The following is a 14929-nucleotide window of genomic DNA, read 5'->3' as shown; positions in this document are numbered from 1 at the left end:
TCATCGTGGCGCAGTGGTTAACGAATCCGATGAGGAACCATGAGGTTGCGGGTTCGATCCCTGGCCTTGCTCAGTGGGTTAAGGATCTGGCGTTGCCATGAGCTGCGGGGTAGGTCGCAGACGTGGCTCGGATCCCGAGTTGCTGTGGCTGTGGTGTAGGCCGGCGGCTACAGCTCCCATTCTACCCCTCACCTGGGAATCTCCATATGATGCAGGAACAGCCCTAGAAAAGGCAAAAAAGAGAAAAAAATAAAATAAAACGGTCCTGTAGGTGGGGTGCTGCTATGGCTCAGCCCAGGGCCGGTCGGGGCGCGTGCTGAGAGGAGGAGCTGTGGAAGAGCCGGATGTCAGCCGGGGCAGAGGCCCCAGAGCGCGGCGGGCACTGCCAGCAGGCAGGCTGGCCCGCACCGTCAGCACTGTTCGGCCCCCTCCTCTGACAGTGCCAAGAGGTAGGTGGCATTCGCTGGTTTACAGAGGAGAGAACTGAAAGTCGGAGAAGAGAAGTGACTGCTCAGGTCCTACGCTAAAAATGATCATGAGACTATACAATGTCTATATAATGTTACCCAGCCGGATAATGAGAGTAAGCCATATATAGTGATGATAATAATATCATTTACATATTAACAAAAGGCCCATTCTATATTTATGCCTGAAGATCTCACTTACACATCAAGTCTCGGGCACTGAAGCGGGCACTTTGCTATAACCAGGCAGTGCTCACCTCCTGAGGCGGGTGCTCTGTGGGCTCCGAGGTAGGGAAGGATTGGGAATTTGGGACCAGCAGATGCAAACTAGTATCTCCAGGATGAACAAAGAGGGTCCTCCTGTATAGCACAGGGAGCTTTACCCAATATCCTATGCCAAACTGTAATGGAAAGAATGTGAAAATGAATGCGTGTGTATAACTGAGTCCCTGCTATATAGCAGAACTTCATGCAATATTGTAAATCAACTATACTTAAATCTTTTTAAAAGAGAGATGTTGAGTGGTTATTTCTCCATGGTTAGATAATGGCAAATATCTTTAAAATTTTCCCTTGTTTGTCTGAATTTTTATAATATGTAAAAGACAATGAAGCCTTTTTTTTTTTTTCCTTTTGGGGAGAAATTAAAAAAGCAAAAATTCAGAGGTTGAGGGAACAGACCCAACGATGGAAACTTCCAAGATCCCTTGTCTGGTGCCCAGACTCCGGCCTCTGCAGCCTCCCTGGCCAGACAAGCTGCCGTCCTCCTCCATGGGTGGAAGAAGCCAAAGCCTTGTTAATTCATTCCCGATGGCCAGAGGTGCGAGGGCGGAGAGGCAGCGGCCGAACCCTTTCCTCTGATGGCCTCTTACTCATTGACTCCAAGGAGAAGTCATTCCCCACCCGGAACCCTCAGGCAGCTGCTGATCTCAGCGCCCATTTTTCAGGTGAGGAAACTGAAGCTCAGACAGGTGCCTTCACCCATGGCTGAGGCCATTTCTGCAAAGAGGAGGCAGGAGGCAGACCTTTGTCTAGGGAATGACAGTCAAATCCCTGGGTTCCCATTTCAACAGTCATTTGAAGTCTGCATTTTCTGGTTTATCATCCTGTTGGAAAACTGTGGCAAAGATGCTTTTCCTTCCTTTAAAAAAAAGTTGAAGGGGAGTTCCCGTCGTGGTGCAGTGGTTAACGAATCCGACTAGGAACCATGAGGTTGCGGGTTCGGTCCCTGCCCTTGCTCAGTGGGTTAACGATCCAGCGTTGCCGTGAGCTGTGGTGTAGGTTGCAGACACGGCTCGGATCCCGCATTGCTGTGGCTCTGGCGTAGGCCGGCGGCTACAGCTCCGATTGGACCCCTAGCCTGGGAACCTCCATATGCCTTGGGTGTGGCCCTAAAAAGCAAAAAAAAAAAAAAAAAAAGAGAGAGAGAGAGAGACATCAGCCTATGAAAGATTTCAAAAGAGTCTTGGGAGAATGGAAGGTGGATGGAGAATTGGTATCTGATATAATAGAGCAGAGGAGACTGTAAGCTAAGGAGAAAGTGATGAGAAACTAGCAATTTTATGCTGACTCAGCAGAGCTGATTTAAAATTTTTGAGGAATTCAGTCCCTGTATGGTCCAAATACTATGTAATTTTGTGCTACTGCCTACCTCCTTTCCACCAAGGCAGGTAATTGGGAGGACACCCCTGGTACGGACATTTCTTGACTACCACCCTTGTGCCAGGGACTGTGCTGGGTATTGGCAAACAGCGATCCGCAAAAGAGACAAAAGACCTGCCCACAGGGACTTATAGTCTACAGGGGCTGGGCTGGGGGTATTTATAAAATGAACATCCACATAAATACACAATTACAGAGTCCCCCTGTGGCACAGTGGGTTAAAGATTCTGGCTTGTCATTTGACAAAGTTCAACATCCATTCATGATCAAGACCCTCGCCAAAGTGGGTATAGAGGGAACATTCCTGAATATAATCAAAGCCATTTATGATAAACCCACAGCAAATATAATCCTCAATGGGGAAAAACTGAAAGCCTTCTCACTCAAATCTGGAACAAGACAGGGATGCCCACTCTCACCACTGCTCTTCAACATCGTTTTGGAAGTCTTAGCCACAGCAATTAGACAAACAAAAGAAATAAAAGGCATCCATATAGGAAGAGAAGAGATCAAACTGTCACTGTATGCAGATGATATGATACTATACCTAGAAAACCCTAAGGACTCAACCCCAAAACTCCTTGAACTGATTAATAAATTCAGCAAAGTGGCAGGATATAAGATTAACATTCAGAAGTCAGTTGCATTTCTGTATACCAGCAATGAAACATTAGAAAAGGAATACAAAAAAATGATACCTTTTAAAATTGTACCTCACAAAATCAAATACCTCGGAATACACCTGACCAAAGAGGTAAAGGATCTATATGCCGAGAACTATAAAACTTTAATCAAAGAAATCAAAGAAGATGTAAAGAAATGGAAAGATATTCCATGTTCCTGGATTGGAAAAATCAATATTGTGAAAATGGCCATCCTACCCAAAGCAATCTACAGATTCAATGCAATCCCTATCAAATTACCCATGACATTGTTCACAGAACTAGAACAAACAATCCAAACATTTATATGGAACCACAAAAGACCCAGAATCGCCAAAGCAATCCTGAGAAACAAAAACCAAGCAGGAGGCATAACTCTCCCAGACTTCAAGAAATACTACAAAGCCACAGTCATCAAAACAGTGTGGTACTGGTATCAAAACAGACAGACAGACCAATGGAACAGAATAGAGAATCCGGAAATAAACCCTGACACCTATGGTCAATTAATCTTTGACAAGGGAGGCAGGAACATCAAATGGGAAAAGGAAAGTCTATTCAACAAGCATTGCTGGGAAACCTGGACAGCTGTATGCAAAGCAATGAAACTAGAACACACCCTCACACCATGCACAAAAATAAACTCCAGATGGCTGAAAGACTTAAATATACGACAGGACACCATCAAACTCCTAGAAGAAAACATAGGCAAAACACTCTCTGACATCAACATCATGAATATTTTCTCAGGTCAGTCTCCCAAAGCAATAGAAATTAGAGCAAAAATAAACCCATGAGACCTCATCAAACTGAAAAGCTTTTGCACAGCAAAGGAAGCCCAAAAGAAAACAAAAAGACAACTTACAGAATGGGAGAAAATAGTTTCAAATGATGCAACTGACAAGGGCTTAATCTCTAGAATATACAAGCAACTTATACAACTCAACAGCAAAAAAGCCAATCAATCAATGGAAAAATGGGCAAAAGACCTGAATAGACATTTCTCCAAGGAAGATATACAGATGGCCAACAAACACATGAAAAAATGCTCAACATCGCTGATTATAAGAAAAATGCGAATCAAAACTACCATGAGATACCACCTCACACCAGTCAGAATGGCCATCATTAATAAATCCACAAATAACAAGTGCTGGAGGGGCTGTGGAGAAAAGGGAACCCTCCTGCACTGTTGGTCGGAAGGTAAACTGGTACAGCCACTATGGAGAACAGTTTGGAGATACCTTAGAAATCTATACATAGAACTTCCATATGACCCCGCAATCCCACTCTTGGGCATCTATCCGGACAAAGTCTACTTAAAAGAGACACATGCACCCGCATGTTCATTGCAGCACTATTCACAATAGCCAGGACATGGAAACAACCCAAATGTCCATCGACAGATGATTGGATTCGGAAGATGTGGTATATATACACAATGGAATACTACTCAGCCATAAAAAAGGATGACATAATGCCATTTGCAGCAACATGGATGGAACTAGAGAATCTCATACTGAGTGAAATGAGCCAGAAAGACAAAGACAAATACCATATGATATCACTTATAACTGGAATCTAATATCCAGCACAAATGAACATCTCCTCAGAAAAGAAAATCATGGACTTGGAGAAGAGACTTGTGGTTGCCTGATGGGAGGGGGAGGGAGTGGGAGGGATCGGGAGCTTGGGCTTATCAGACACAACCTAGAATAGATTTATAAGGAGATCCTGCTGAATAGCATTGAGAACTATGTCTAGATACTCATGTCGCAACAGAAGAAAGGGTGGGGGAAAAAACTGTAACTGCAATGTATACATCTAAGGATGACCTGACCCCCTTGCTGTACAGTGGGAAAATAATAAAAAAAAAAAAAAAAAAAAGATTCTGGCTTGTCACTGCAGCGCCCCTGGTCGCTGCTCTGACGCAGATTCAGTCCCTGGCCCAGAAACCTCCACATGCTGCAGTCACAAGCAACAAACAAACGAAAACCCCAAACACATAATTAGTAATATTAGCAATCATGACGAGCTCAATGAAGGAAAAATACATGGAAAAAAATTTTGAAGAAGGGAGTGGTTTAGGGACGGCTTGAAAGTGACATTTGTGCTGAGATGTAGTTTAAGCAGGAGTTAATGGGGGAATAGGGCAACAGGAGGAAGTGAGTTTCTGGAGGCAGGAACAGCATGTGCAAAGACCCTATAGGTCAGGGCTAGAGGAAGAGGCGGATGGGCAAGAACAACATGAAGCAAGCAGGAGAACACGCAAGCCCCTGCGATGATGGGAATCCAGCCCACATTGGCTTCAGAGGGGTGAGTGAAGGAATTCAGCGGCCCCATAAATAGGAAACTCCTGACAGCTGCAGGCAGAGAAGTAGCCCATTACTGCCTGAGACTGTGGGCTCCGGTTGGCTCAGAGGCCAGTCCTTGGAGCCAATCAGCGAGCCGAGAGGGATGTGGTCCTGATTGGTCAGATCCAGTCACACATCAGCTTGGAACCCTGGGTGGAGCGAGTGCTGCCAGAAGCCGTGAGGTGGGCCGGGTTGAGGTTGTGCTGGTGCAGAAGCGGTCAGTGAACCCGAAGTCGCTTGGAGAGGATTCAGTGTTGCATGAGAATCTACTTGTGTGCTCACCGGCCTTATTCTTTGCAGAGGTAGGATCCTGAACAGCTTTCAGGGCAAGGAAACGTCTCAAGTGACTGCATTTCGGAAAGTATTTTACAATTAATTTTTAGTTCATAAATTGAGATGCTGGGAGTCCATGCTGTAAATGAAGAGGTTAGATTGTGAGGACCAGCTGTTCTAGCTGGCGGAACCCCCTCGGATGAACAATTCCAAGCCTCACTCTAGTAAAAAATCCAAAGCAGAACTGGAGCTGGCGTGTGGATAGAGACTAGCTTAGTGCAGACCCTGGTGCCAGGCCGCCAGGACTGAAGTTCTTATCCATGTTGAGTGTTTGTTACTGGGCACGTAATTTACCATCGGTCTCTCAGTTCCTACAACTATTAAAACGGAGACAATAATAGCACATACCTCATACTTATATGAGGACTAAGTTTCGGTTAATATGTGGTAAGCACTTAAGAGGACTTGGCCTGACACCTGGTAAGGGCTCCGTACGTGTTTGCTATTATTGTGCCCCACACACACACATAAATGTTAAACATACTGAAATTAAAAGGAATGTGGACAATGGACACCCAAAGCAGCAATTCCTTTCTTTATAATAAAAGAAGGAAGGGGAACAAAGCAAATAGTAATACTGAGTGTTTGCTGCACGCCAGGAACAGTGCTAGAAGCTCCTCAGCTGTTATCGCAGCCCTCACAATAGCCCTTGAGATGGGTGCTGCTATTATCTCCATTTTTCAGATGAGAAAATTGAGGCTCAGGTGAAGGGACTTTGCTTAAGATCATAGGCCAATAAAGACCTGGACTCAGACGCACGTCATCCCAATCCTGAGAGTGCAAACTAGCTTTCACGTGCTCGGTGCTGACCACGTTCCCCGGGGCCGCGAGGCTCAGCCCCGCCCCGCCCCGCCCCTCCCGCCCTCGGCCCCGCCCCTCGCCCTGCCCGGCCTCTCCCAGCTGGAGGCGAAGGCCCGCCCCTCCCGCCCTCGGCCCCGCCCTCGGCCCCGCCCCTCGCCCTGCCCGGCCTCTCCCAGCTGGAGGCGAGGGCCCGCCCCTCCCCGTGGCCCCGCCCCGCCCGCGGCCCCGCCCCCGGGCCTCGCAGTCGCCGCCGACGCTGCTCTCCGGCCGGGAGTCGCCATTTTGCTCCTGGAGACGCCGCTTGGGGACCGGCGCTTGCTTCCTCCGGCAGCTGAGGCTGCGGCGGGGCCCGGGGCTGGGGTCGGGGCCAGGTAGGCGGGCGGGAGCCGGCCCTGCGGGGCGCAGGTGCAGGGGGCGGGGGTTCGGCGGGCCCGGGCCGCGCGCCGCCCTGACGCGGTCCGGGCCGTCGGGGTCCGCGGGCCTGGCGCGCGGCCGGTGCGGGACCCGCGGCCCGGGCGGGAGTCCAGCCGCACGCCCCTCCTGACGGCCTCGCGCCGCTGGGCTGGCGGCCCCGGGCGCGGCCTCTCTGCCGCCCGGCCGTGCTTCCGTCCGCTCAGCCCGCCCGGCAGAGGTGGCCAGGGACCTGGATGCGACTCGGGGACGCTGTTCTGCTTTGCGACGGTGTCCCCGGTGTTGCACACGGACGATAGGGACTTTTTCCCTTTCTGTTAACACTGGAGCAGTTTGGGTGGGCAATTCGGACGGAGGGGCTGGGGGTGAGGAAGGTGGTCTCGAATGTGGAAGCAGGTTAGATGCCCAGATCGAAGGCGTTCACCCGCGTTCCCGGACCCGCGAAGTCCTACCCGCCTCGCCCGCGATTCGGGTCCCGACCGGGTCTGTGCCTTTATTACCCAGCTTGGGTCGGAGGCGGTGCAGGTCGCTCACCAGAAGCACTTTGCGGTGGCTCCGTCTTTGTTGCACGGAATGTATATTCAAAGTGTTACTTAATTACGCCATTTTGTAACTTTTCCATTTGTTCGGCGTTCCTCCACTTAGAAGCAGTGCGGGTCCTCGAGCTTTTTCTTCCTCTCCGAGAGCGAAGTCCTCCAAAGGGGAAATAGTGAATCAGAGTTGTGGGTTCCTTCTTTGGCACATGATATAATTTTTTTTCAAACAAGGCGTGTTTGCTACAGACGTTTATCAAAATCGGGGTGTTTATCGGGTTCTCCCACGTGGGGTGTCAAGCCGCTCCTCCCCGGTGTTGAGAGTGTGGCTGAAGCTGCGCTGGTGTCTGCTGCTTCAGGACATGTAGCCTTAAGGAAGTGTCTCTTCAAGCCTCACTTCCCCCACGTCTGAAAGGCATCCACTTTTAGCACCTCCTTGATTGAGTTGTCATAAGAATCCGGAGTGCTAAAAAAAAATGGTATTAGCTAAAAAGAAACGTTCTCTTGGGGAGGCGGCAGGGCGCTGTGCACAGGGCTGTGGAGGGAGGATTCATTCCCTTTAAGTTGTGCCCTTCTGAGTCTCGTCGGTACTGCCTCCCCAGAAGCCAGTTTTCTTCGAGGCAGGTACATCACCAATAAAGAGAACTCTATGCTTTATGATGCCGTGACGCCTTTTAGTTGCTTTCAACTCCGTTTGTTAATCATTGCAGCTCAATGAGGTCAGGCTACATTCAGCAAACATTTGTTATTTGACAAACACTTAGCCTCTCCCTCTGCCAGGTGCTGGTCTAGGCCCTAGGTATAGAGGAGGGAATCTCTGCTCTCCTGGACCTTAAGTTCTGGTGGAGGAAGCTGATTGTGGTTTTTTTTTTTTTAAGGGCCTCACCCGTGGCATATGGAAGGTCCCAGGCTAGCGGTCGATACGGAGCTGCAGCTGCTGGCCTACGCCACAGCCACAGCAATGCCAGATCCAAGCTGCGTCTGCGACCTACGCCACAGCTCATGGCAGTGCTGGATCCTTTTTTTTTTTTTTTTTTTTTTTTAATTTTATTTTCCCACTGTACAGCAAGGGGGTCAGGTTAGTGCTGGATCCTTAACCCACTGAGCGAGGCCAGGGATTGAACTTGTGTCCTTGTGGTTACTAGTCAGATTCATTTACACTGCGCCACAGCAGGAACTCCCGGGATGGGGGTGGGGAGCTGTTTTTACCCAGCATCTCTCTCTCTCGTCAGGAAGGGGCAGGCCAAGGACTTGTAGCTGGTACCCGGGGTGGGCACACCAAGTCTGGACACTCCAGGGCCAAGTGGGAAGTGTCTACGTAGCATACGTGTTAGGGGGAGAGCACACACTTGGATGCAGGCCTTCGTCATCTGAACTGTGGATGAGAGGTTTTGAAATGACTGCCAGCCCTTGCAAAGCAAGGGCTCTTTCAGTGCGGTTTTGTTCACGAGGCTTAACAGATTGCCCAATCTCCTTCGAAGAGGAATATGATTTGCCTTTTTTAAGGTGCTCACATTTCTCTGAAAAGGGTGTGTGTTCATGTGTTGGAATTCTCATATGTTTTAGAGCAAATATCGAATAAATGTGAAAGCAGCTCTAGTTGAGGGGCGGGCTGGGGCTGGGGGTGTGGCCTTTATGCTCCGTGTCGCGCCGACGCCTTGTCCTAAGGAGGCTTCTGCAAGCCCCGTCCTGATGGGGATCGTGTTTCTGAGGATCATCTTGAAGCCTCACTTGTTGAAGCTTGGTCCGGAGTACAGCTTGATTTCCAACAGGACAGCTAAAACTAGCAGCTAGTTGTATTGTTCGACCCGCTCGTGAAATGCAAAATGTGACTTTATCGGTGACTGTTTCCAAACGAACTCCCCGCCTGTGCCATTGCGAGTGTGCTCTTGGGTTGGGTTTCTGTTCCTGGAACCCGGAGACCAGTCAGTGGTGAGGGACCCTTAAGCCATGACGATTAAGGAGAGGTTCCGGGGTCCAGGAGAAGAGGCGCAGAGGCAAGGGCGCCGTCTTGAGACAGGACTGCCCTGTGGGAAGGGAGCTGCTTCGAAGGATCCTGCAAAGGGCCAGGGAACGGCCCAGGCCCAGGCAGGGGAGGCCGCCAGGAGAGGAATGCTGTCGTGTTCTAAGTAAGAACTGGAAGCGATCGGGCCCTCAGGATGTGGGCATCTGCCCTGAGGCGGCTCGGTCTCTGGCCGGGCTCCGTGGTGAGAGTCCCGAGTCCTCGAGGTGGACGGCGTTGCCTCCAAGGGCCGCTCCGGCCCCTCGCATGCTTTCATTTGCAGTCTTCTCAGTCCTTGAAAGAACACGATGGGTCTTGAAGATACTTCTTTTTTTTTTTGCTTTTTAGGGCCGCACCTGCGGCAGCACGTGGAGGTTCCCAGGCGAGGGGTCGAAAACTCTCCAGCTGCTGGCCTGCACCACAGCCGCAGCCACGCGGGATCCGAGCCGCGTCTGCGACCTGCACCACAGCTCGGGGCCACACCAGATGCTTTGCCCACTGAACGAGGCCAGGGATCAAACCCGAAACCTCATAATTACCTGTTGGATTCGTTTCCGCGGCGCCCCGTCGGAAGCTCCTTAAGAAGCTTCTCAGTTGAAGGTCAGGGGTATAAAACGATGGCCGCCCCGGGCGTGTTACGTGTGTGTTTGGTGGAAAACCAGAGTATTTGAGGTTGACCATCACGGCTTCCGTTTACAAGCGTTTCCTGCTGTGGGGCCCTGTGTTAAGTGCTGTATGGAAACGAACTGTGCAGCAACCCTGTAGGGCCAGTGTTGACAGCTCTGTGGATGAGGGAGCTGAGGCTGGGAGGGTCGTTGATGCGAGGCCTCGCAGTGAGTTCAGGGGAAGCAAGGAGTCAGGATACCGCCTGGATTTGACTCTGAAGCCTGTGTTCACAACTGCGGGAGGGTGAGTTTTATTTCTGCTGTGGTTTCCTTTTCCAGACCTGTACCGTCTGTTCCTAAGCCCAGACCTAGAGTGGCTGGGAGGTGGTGCGAGAGGACAACACCCAAGGTCTCTTCCGATTCCGAGTGCGGATGGGGAAACTGATTCTTTCTTTCGTTTTCCGGTGCCCCCGGCGCTGGCTGTGTAGCTGGTCGACACGCTGTTTCTGTGCGGGCCAGGTAGTGTTTTCGGTTCTGCCATGGCATCCGTAGACAGCGAGCATGGCCGCGCTCCCCTGCAGCTGTATTCACAGAAATCGCAGGTTTGGGCCTGTGGGCTGTGCGTTGCTGATCCTGCTCCAAAGCTTCTTTGCGTCGTACACGCACCTGTGGTGCTCCGTGGTCTCCTCAGGGCTTTGGTCGGTTGTGCATCTGTTTCCGTTGGTGATTCATAGGCTTTCGGTCAAGTCCACTGGGGTGGCCCACGTTTCCTGTCGTGAAGAGGGGCCCTGTGGGGAAAGGTGCCCTCCTAGCCTGCCCCCAGGGCCGGGAGTGGCACCACGCATGGCCCAGTGGGTCCCTCTGGCAGGTACTGCAGAGAGAGACACACGTGCACTAGGAGGCCCATTGGGGTTGGTGACCTGCCGGCTCCGGGGGTACTGGCAGCAGTTCAGGAGGACGCGTGGGCCTGTGCTTTCTACCTGGGTTGTCAAGATACATTGTTTAACCAAAGTGGGTTATAGGTGGATTTGCACAATGATCCCTTTTTCTGTTAGAAATGTATTTTTCTACCTGTTCTCGGTGGGGACCACGTGGCAGCGCGTGGCAGCCTGATGATGTCTATAACTAACGAGTAACTCTCACTTGGAGGGTGGCGGGTGGGAACAAGCCTGGGATTGGAGCTGGTGACTTGATTTATTTATTTAGTCTTTTTCTAGGGCCGCACCTGCGGCATGTGGAGGTTCCCAGGCTAGGGGTCCAATCGGAGCTGTAGCTGCCAGCCTACGCCACAGTCACAGCAACACCAGATCTGAGCCGCGTCTGTGACCTACACCACAGCTCAAGGCAACGCCGGATCCTCAACCCGCTGAGCAAGGCCAGGGATCGAACCTGCAACCTCATGTTTCCTAGTCGGATTCGTTAACCACTGAGCCACAATGGGAACTCCGGAGCTAGTGACTTTAGCTTAAAACGGTCATGTTTCAGTTTTTTTGTTTGTTTTTTTTACAAGAAGAATGTACTTGTATATTTCAACTTAAGATTAGCAAAAAAAGATGTGCTGGGCTTCACCTTATCCTACTCTTTGCCCGCCTTCCCAGCACCCCCCTGAGGAAACACAGGACCGAGGGAAGGCTCTGGGCTTGCTGGGAAGGTGCCTCCTTCGCTGAAGGCCTGCCCGGTTGTTGCTGACACATCTAGTCCCTGGCTGTCAGGACACTGAGCCCAGAAGGGGGAGGGCGAAGAGCCACACCGATGGCCTGTGGGGGGAACCTCGCTCTGATGACGTCCAGGCCGGGGACTCTCCTGCCTGTGCCCTGCTGCTGGCCCGCTGGGTGGCTGATTGACTTTCCTTTGAGGTCCTTCTTCCCTGGTCAACCTTGTATTCCAGTTGAGGAAAATGCAGGCGGCAGGGTCAGGCTTAGACAGGACCCAGGGCAGCTATAAGGCCGGGGGAGGTTTGCTGGTGGACAGACCTTACCGGAAAAGCTGGGCGTGGAAGAGTTACTTACTCGTTACTTGAGGGTCGGTCAGTCCTTGTCCTTGCTAATGGCCCTGCCATTTCTCTGTGTGTTAATCCAGGAGGAATTTTGTTGTCAGAGACTAAAAGGAGGTTGTCGTAATTGCCCTTGAACAGCACACAGTAAAACACTGAGCTCTTCAGCTCCACCTTTCTTGTAAGTTTATCATTTATTCCCAGTGGTTGTGAAAACCAGTTAAGTCACGTGGTAACGCCTTTCCATAGATTTGGAACCTTCACGTTCCGATAGACTTTCTGTTTGTCCAGTCCATGTCTAGTGCGAAGGACTCCATTATGGTAAAAACTGATTTCCTTCAGCTTCAGTCATTTGCTATTAAAAAAAAAACAAAAACAAACTTTTCAGGTGTATTTAATATCGGATGGCCGTTCTTACTCTCTCTTGTGTCTTTCTAGGGTCTGAGAATTGGGAAACCAAGAAGGTTTGATGTTTTGTGTCGCGCCGCCTGAATTAGAAGCCACAATGAACGTGACCAAAGGAGGTCTGGTGTTGTTTTCAGCAAATTCTAATTCGTCGTGTATGGAGCTTTCCAAGAAAATTGCCGAGTGAGTTTAATCACACTATTAAAATTTGGGGGTTACCTGTGTTAACTTTGGGTTAAGGACCCGAGGTTGTCTCTGTGAGGGTGTGGGTTCCATCCCTGGCCGTGCTTTGTGGGTAAAGGATCTGGTGTTGCTGCAAGCTGCAGTGTAGGTTACAGATGTGGCTCAGATTTGACCCCTGGCCCAGGAATGTCCATACGCCACAGGTGCGGCTGTAAAAAGAAAAAAAAAATCTGATTTGATGACGTGATGTTTTACATTTGGTAACTGGCTTGGCCCCGACTGTCAAATTGGAAAGGAGATGTTTTGTAGGTAACCTCCTATCATCTCTGAGTTAAGGGCTCACCTTCTTGTAAACGGCCCTCACTCCCCTGCATTCATCTGGCAGGTGCTTCCTCGGTGACCCCCGCGTGCCAGAGGTTGTGTTAGGTGCCACCTGTGCGGACTTATTTCAGGATAAAGAATGGGGAAGAGTATGTACTCTCCGAAAGAGTTCGTAGGTTATAGTTGGGTGTCACTTTAGTAATTTACTGGATAAATACCCCACTGTGTGCTGTGTGCTCAGCCTTGACCTGGATCATGGGAGTAACGGTGCACGAGCCAGACGGAACCCTTCCTTCTTTAGTGGGGGGGCCAGACGAGCAGCAGGTCACCCAGAGGTGACAAATGCGTGATGAGGGGGGCAGGTGATCTGCCTTAGCTTGGGCGTCAGGTGCCCTTGGACCTTGGGATGGAAGGTGAATTGGGAAACCTGAGCAGGCACCTCGGGAGGGTCTGGGGCAGAGGGAACAGCAGGACCGTGGCGGGAGGGCAGGGAGGCCAGGGGCCAGGTCCGTGAGGCCTGCGCGGGCCTCTTGGGTGGGCCTAGGGTCGGGCTGGGCGGGGTAGGTGATGGCGTGCCCGAACCTTTGCTGCCCACTTCCCACTTGACGATAGAAACCCCCTATTTTTAAAAATCTCTATTCTTTTCATGAATTTGGAAATGAGTTAGCTGTCGAGTCTGTTCCGGTATCTTTCAGCATTTCTCGTCTTTTTCTTCCCCAGGCGACTGGGGGTGGAGATGGGCAAGGTGCAGGTTTACCAGGAGCCCGACAGAGGTGAGTGAGCCCACGCTCCCACAGCGGTGGGCTTTTGTGGTGCGTGACGAGCCGGATGGGTCCCTCCTTCTCCACCACCGACCCAGGGTCACGGTCAGCATCCAGTTTGTTCTGTCACCAGGAAGACAGGCAGGCGAGGGGGCCGAGTGCGGTGTGTCCCCTCCCAGTAATGCCAGTGAGGTAGAGAATTCCAGGGCAAGTCACACCCGGGGGCTTCAGCTCTCGTCCTTAGGCCTCTTCCCGTAGCAGGGGCACAGGTTCGTGAACCACTGGCCAACTGAAGGGAGCGGTAGCTCAGGGGGCGGTTGAATCCGTCACCTGCGGCGGGTGCGGCGCGGGTGTCCTGTGTGTCCGATGGCGGCTCTTCTTTACCCCAGACCACACTGGCTCAGGCCGGACGCCGTGGTGTCATGTCAGGAAGTGCTTTCTGCTAATTGATCTGTGTCGTTGCGTAAACATCCCAAGTTGTAAAAACCTTGGTTAGTCTCTGTACCTTCTGTAGAGATGGTGGCTGTTGGGATTCCTCTAGCGGGAGGACAGGCAACCGCACAGGCCTGAGAGCCTCCCGGCTCCCCCTGGGCAGGTGATTGCCCGTTTCTAAGCTGCGGGTGATGGGGCCCTTCTGCGGGTCAAAGGGGATGGCTCGTGTGCCTGGCAGTCTTGGGCACAGAGGAGGCGCTTGGTCCACACTGGTGTTCCCGCTCCTTTTCCATCATGGGAACTTACAGGACACTTTAAAAGGCACGAAGCTGCTCTGCCCTGGGTTTTCCCCATTCCCGCCCCTTGTCCCACGTGGCTTCCGTGGGAGAAGGTGTAACGGGGAAAAGACGCAGGGCATCTGGAGGAGATTCTGCCGCCGAAGGGCGTTGGGTGGTGACCTTCATCTGGGCTAGGCAGGCGGGGGCTCGGGCGGGGCTGCCGCCCTCCAGGTTCATGAATCGGGTTCGGGGGAAGGCGGGAAGCGGGCGCCAGTGTCTGTGGAGTCCTTGCGACTCGATTCCGAAGAGCTGATTCGGGGCCGAGGTCAGGGCCAGGCCAGGCGGACCAGAGTCAGGGTTCGGACCTAGACCTCCCTGGCGCCACAGCTCATCTTCTCTACACGGTGCCGCATTGTTTCGTAAACACGTATTCCGTTTTTTCCAACGTTTTTCATGAAAATGTGCACACCTATAAAACATTTGCAAGAGGGCAGCCGTGAATACCCACACGCAAGTCCGCTGCCCGGATCCGGCGGGAAGGTTTTGCCGCAGGAAGGTGTGTTTGTGGAACCGCTCGGGGGTGGGCCGCAGGCAGCGCTGCGTGCCCCGCCTGCTGCCCACGCACCTCCGGGAAGGAGGACTCCGCTCCTGAGTGTTGTCACGTGGAAAGGCGTTAACGAGAGTTCTCTGTCATTCGGGTTTCCCAGCTGTCCTAGCTGGTTTCGG

The 14929-nt window shown here is 51.7% G+C and overlaps 1 protein-coding gene across 33 annotated transcripts in view; it reads left to right on the top strand.

Moving 5' to 3' along the window:
• The first annotated feature begins 1108 nt into the window (after nucleotides 1-1108).
• The window catches only part of PRPSAP2 (phosphoribosyl pyrophosphate synthetase associated protein 2), a 45829-nt gene continuing 32008 nt past the window's right edge, over nucleotides 1109-14929 (top strand). For 14 of the 33 annotated variants that reach the window (XR_014821989.1, XR_014821981.1, XR_014822002.1 and 11 more), the window contains exons 1-4: nucleotides 6550-6650; nucleotides 11910-12004; nucleotides 12262-12411; nucleotides 13453-13505. Coding sequence is in view for 7 of the 33 variants with exons in the window: in XM_084986451.1 (XP_084842577.1) it covers nucleotides 12293-12411; nucleotides 13453-13505 (172 nt within the window). In the remaining 26 variants the exon portion in view is untranslated. Of the gene's footprint in view, nucleotides 1415-5305; nucleotides 5448-6549; nucleotides 6651-10169; nucleotides 10350-11909; nucleotides 12005-12261; nucleotides 12412-13452; nucleotides 13506-14929 lie in introns of those variants that run through there. The other 19 variants (XR_014821997.1, XR_014821982.1, XR_014822003.1 and 16 more) reach the window with 6 other exon arrangements.

This window comes from Sus scrofa, chromosome 12 (genome assembly GCF_054392235.1).
Source record: "Sus scrofa isolate SSC_HxYL_T2T_F1_AM1 chromosome 12, Sscrofa_HxYL_maternal_Yorkshire_Landrace_v2.0, whole genome shotgun sequence".
In the NCBI taxonomy this organism is placed as follows: domain Eukaryota; kingdom Metazoa; phylum Chordata; class Mammalia; order Artiodactyla; family Suidae; genus Sus; species Sus scrofa.
Note: the sequence above shows the minus strand (reverse complement) of the source record. Positions and strands in the feature narration are given on the sequence as shown.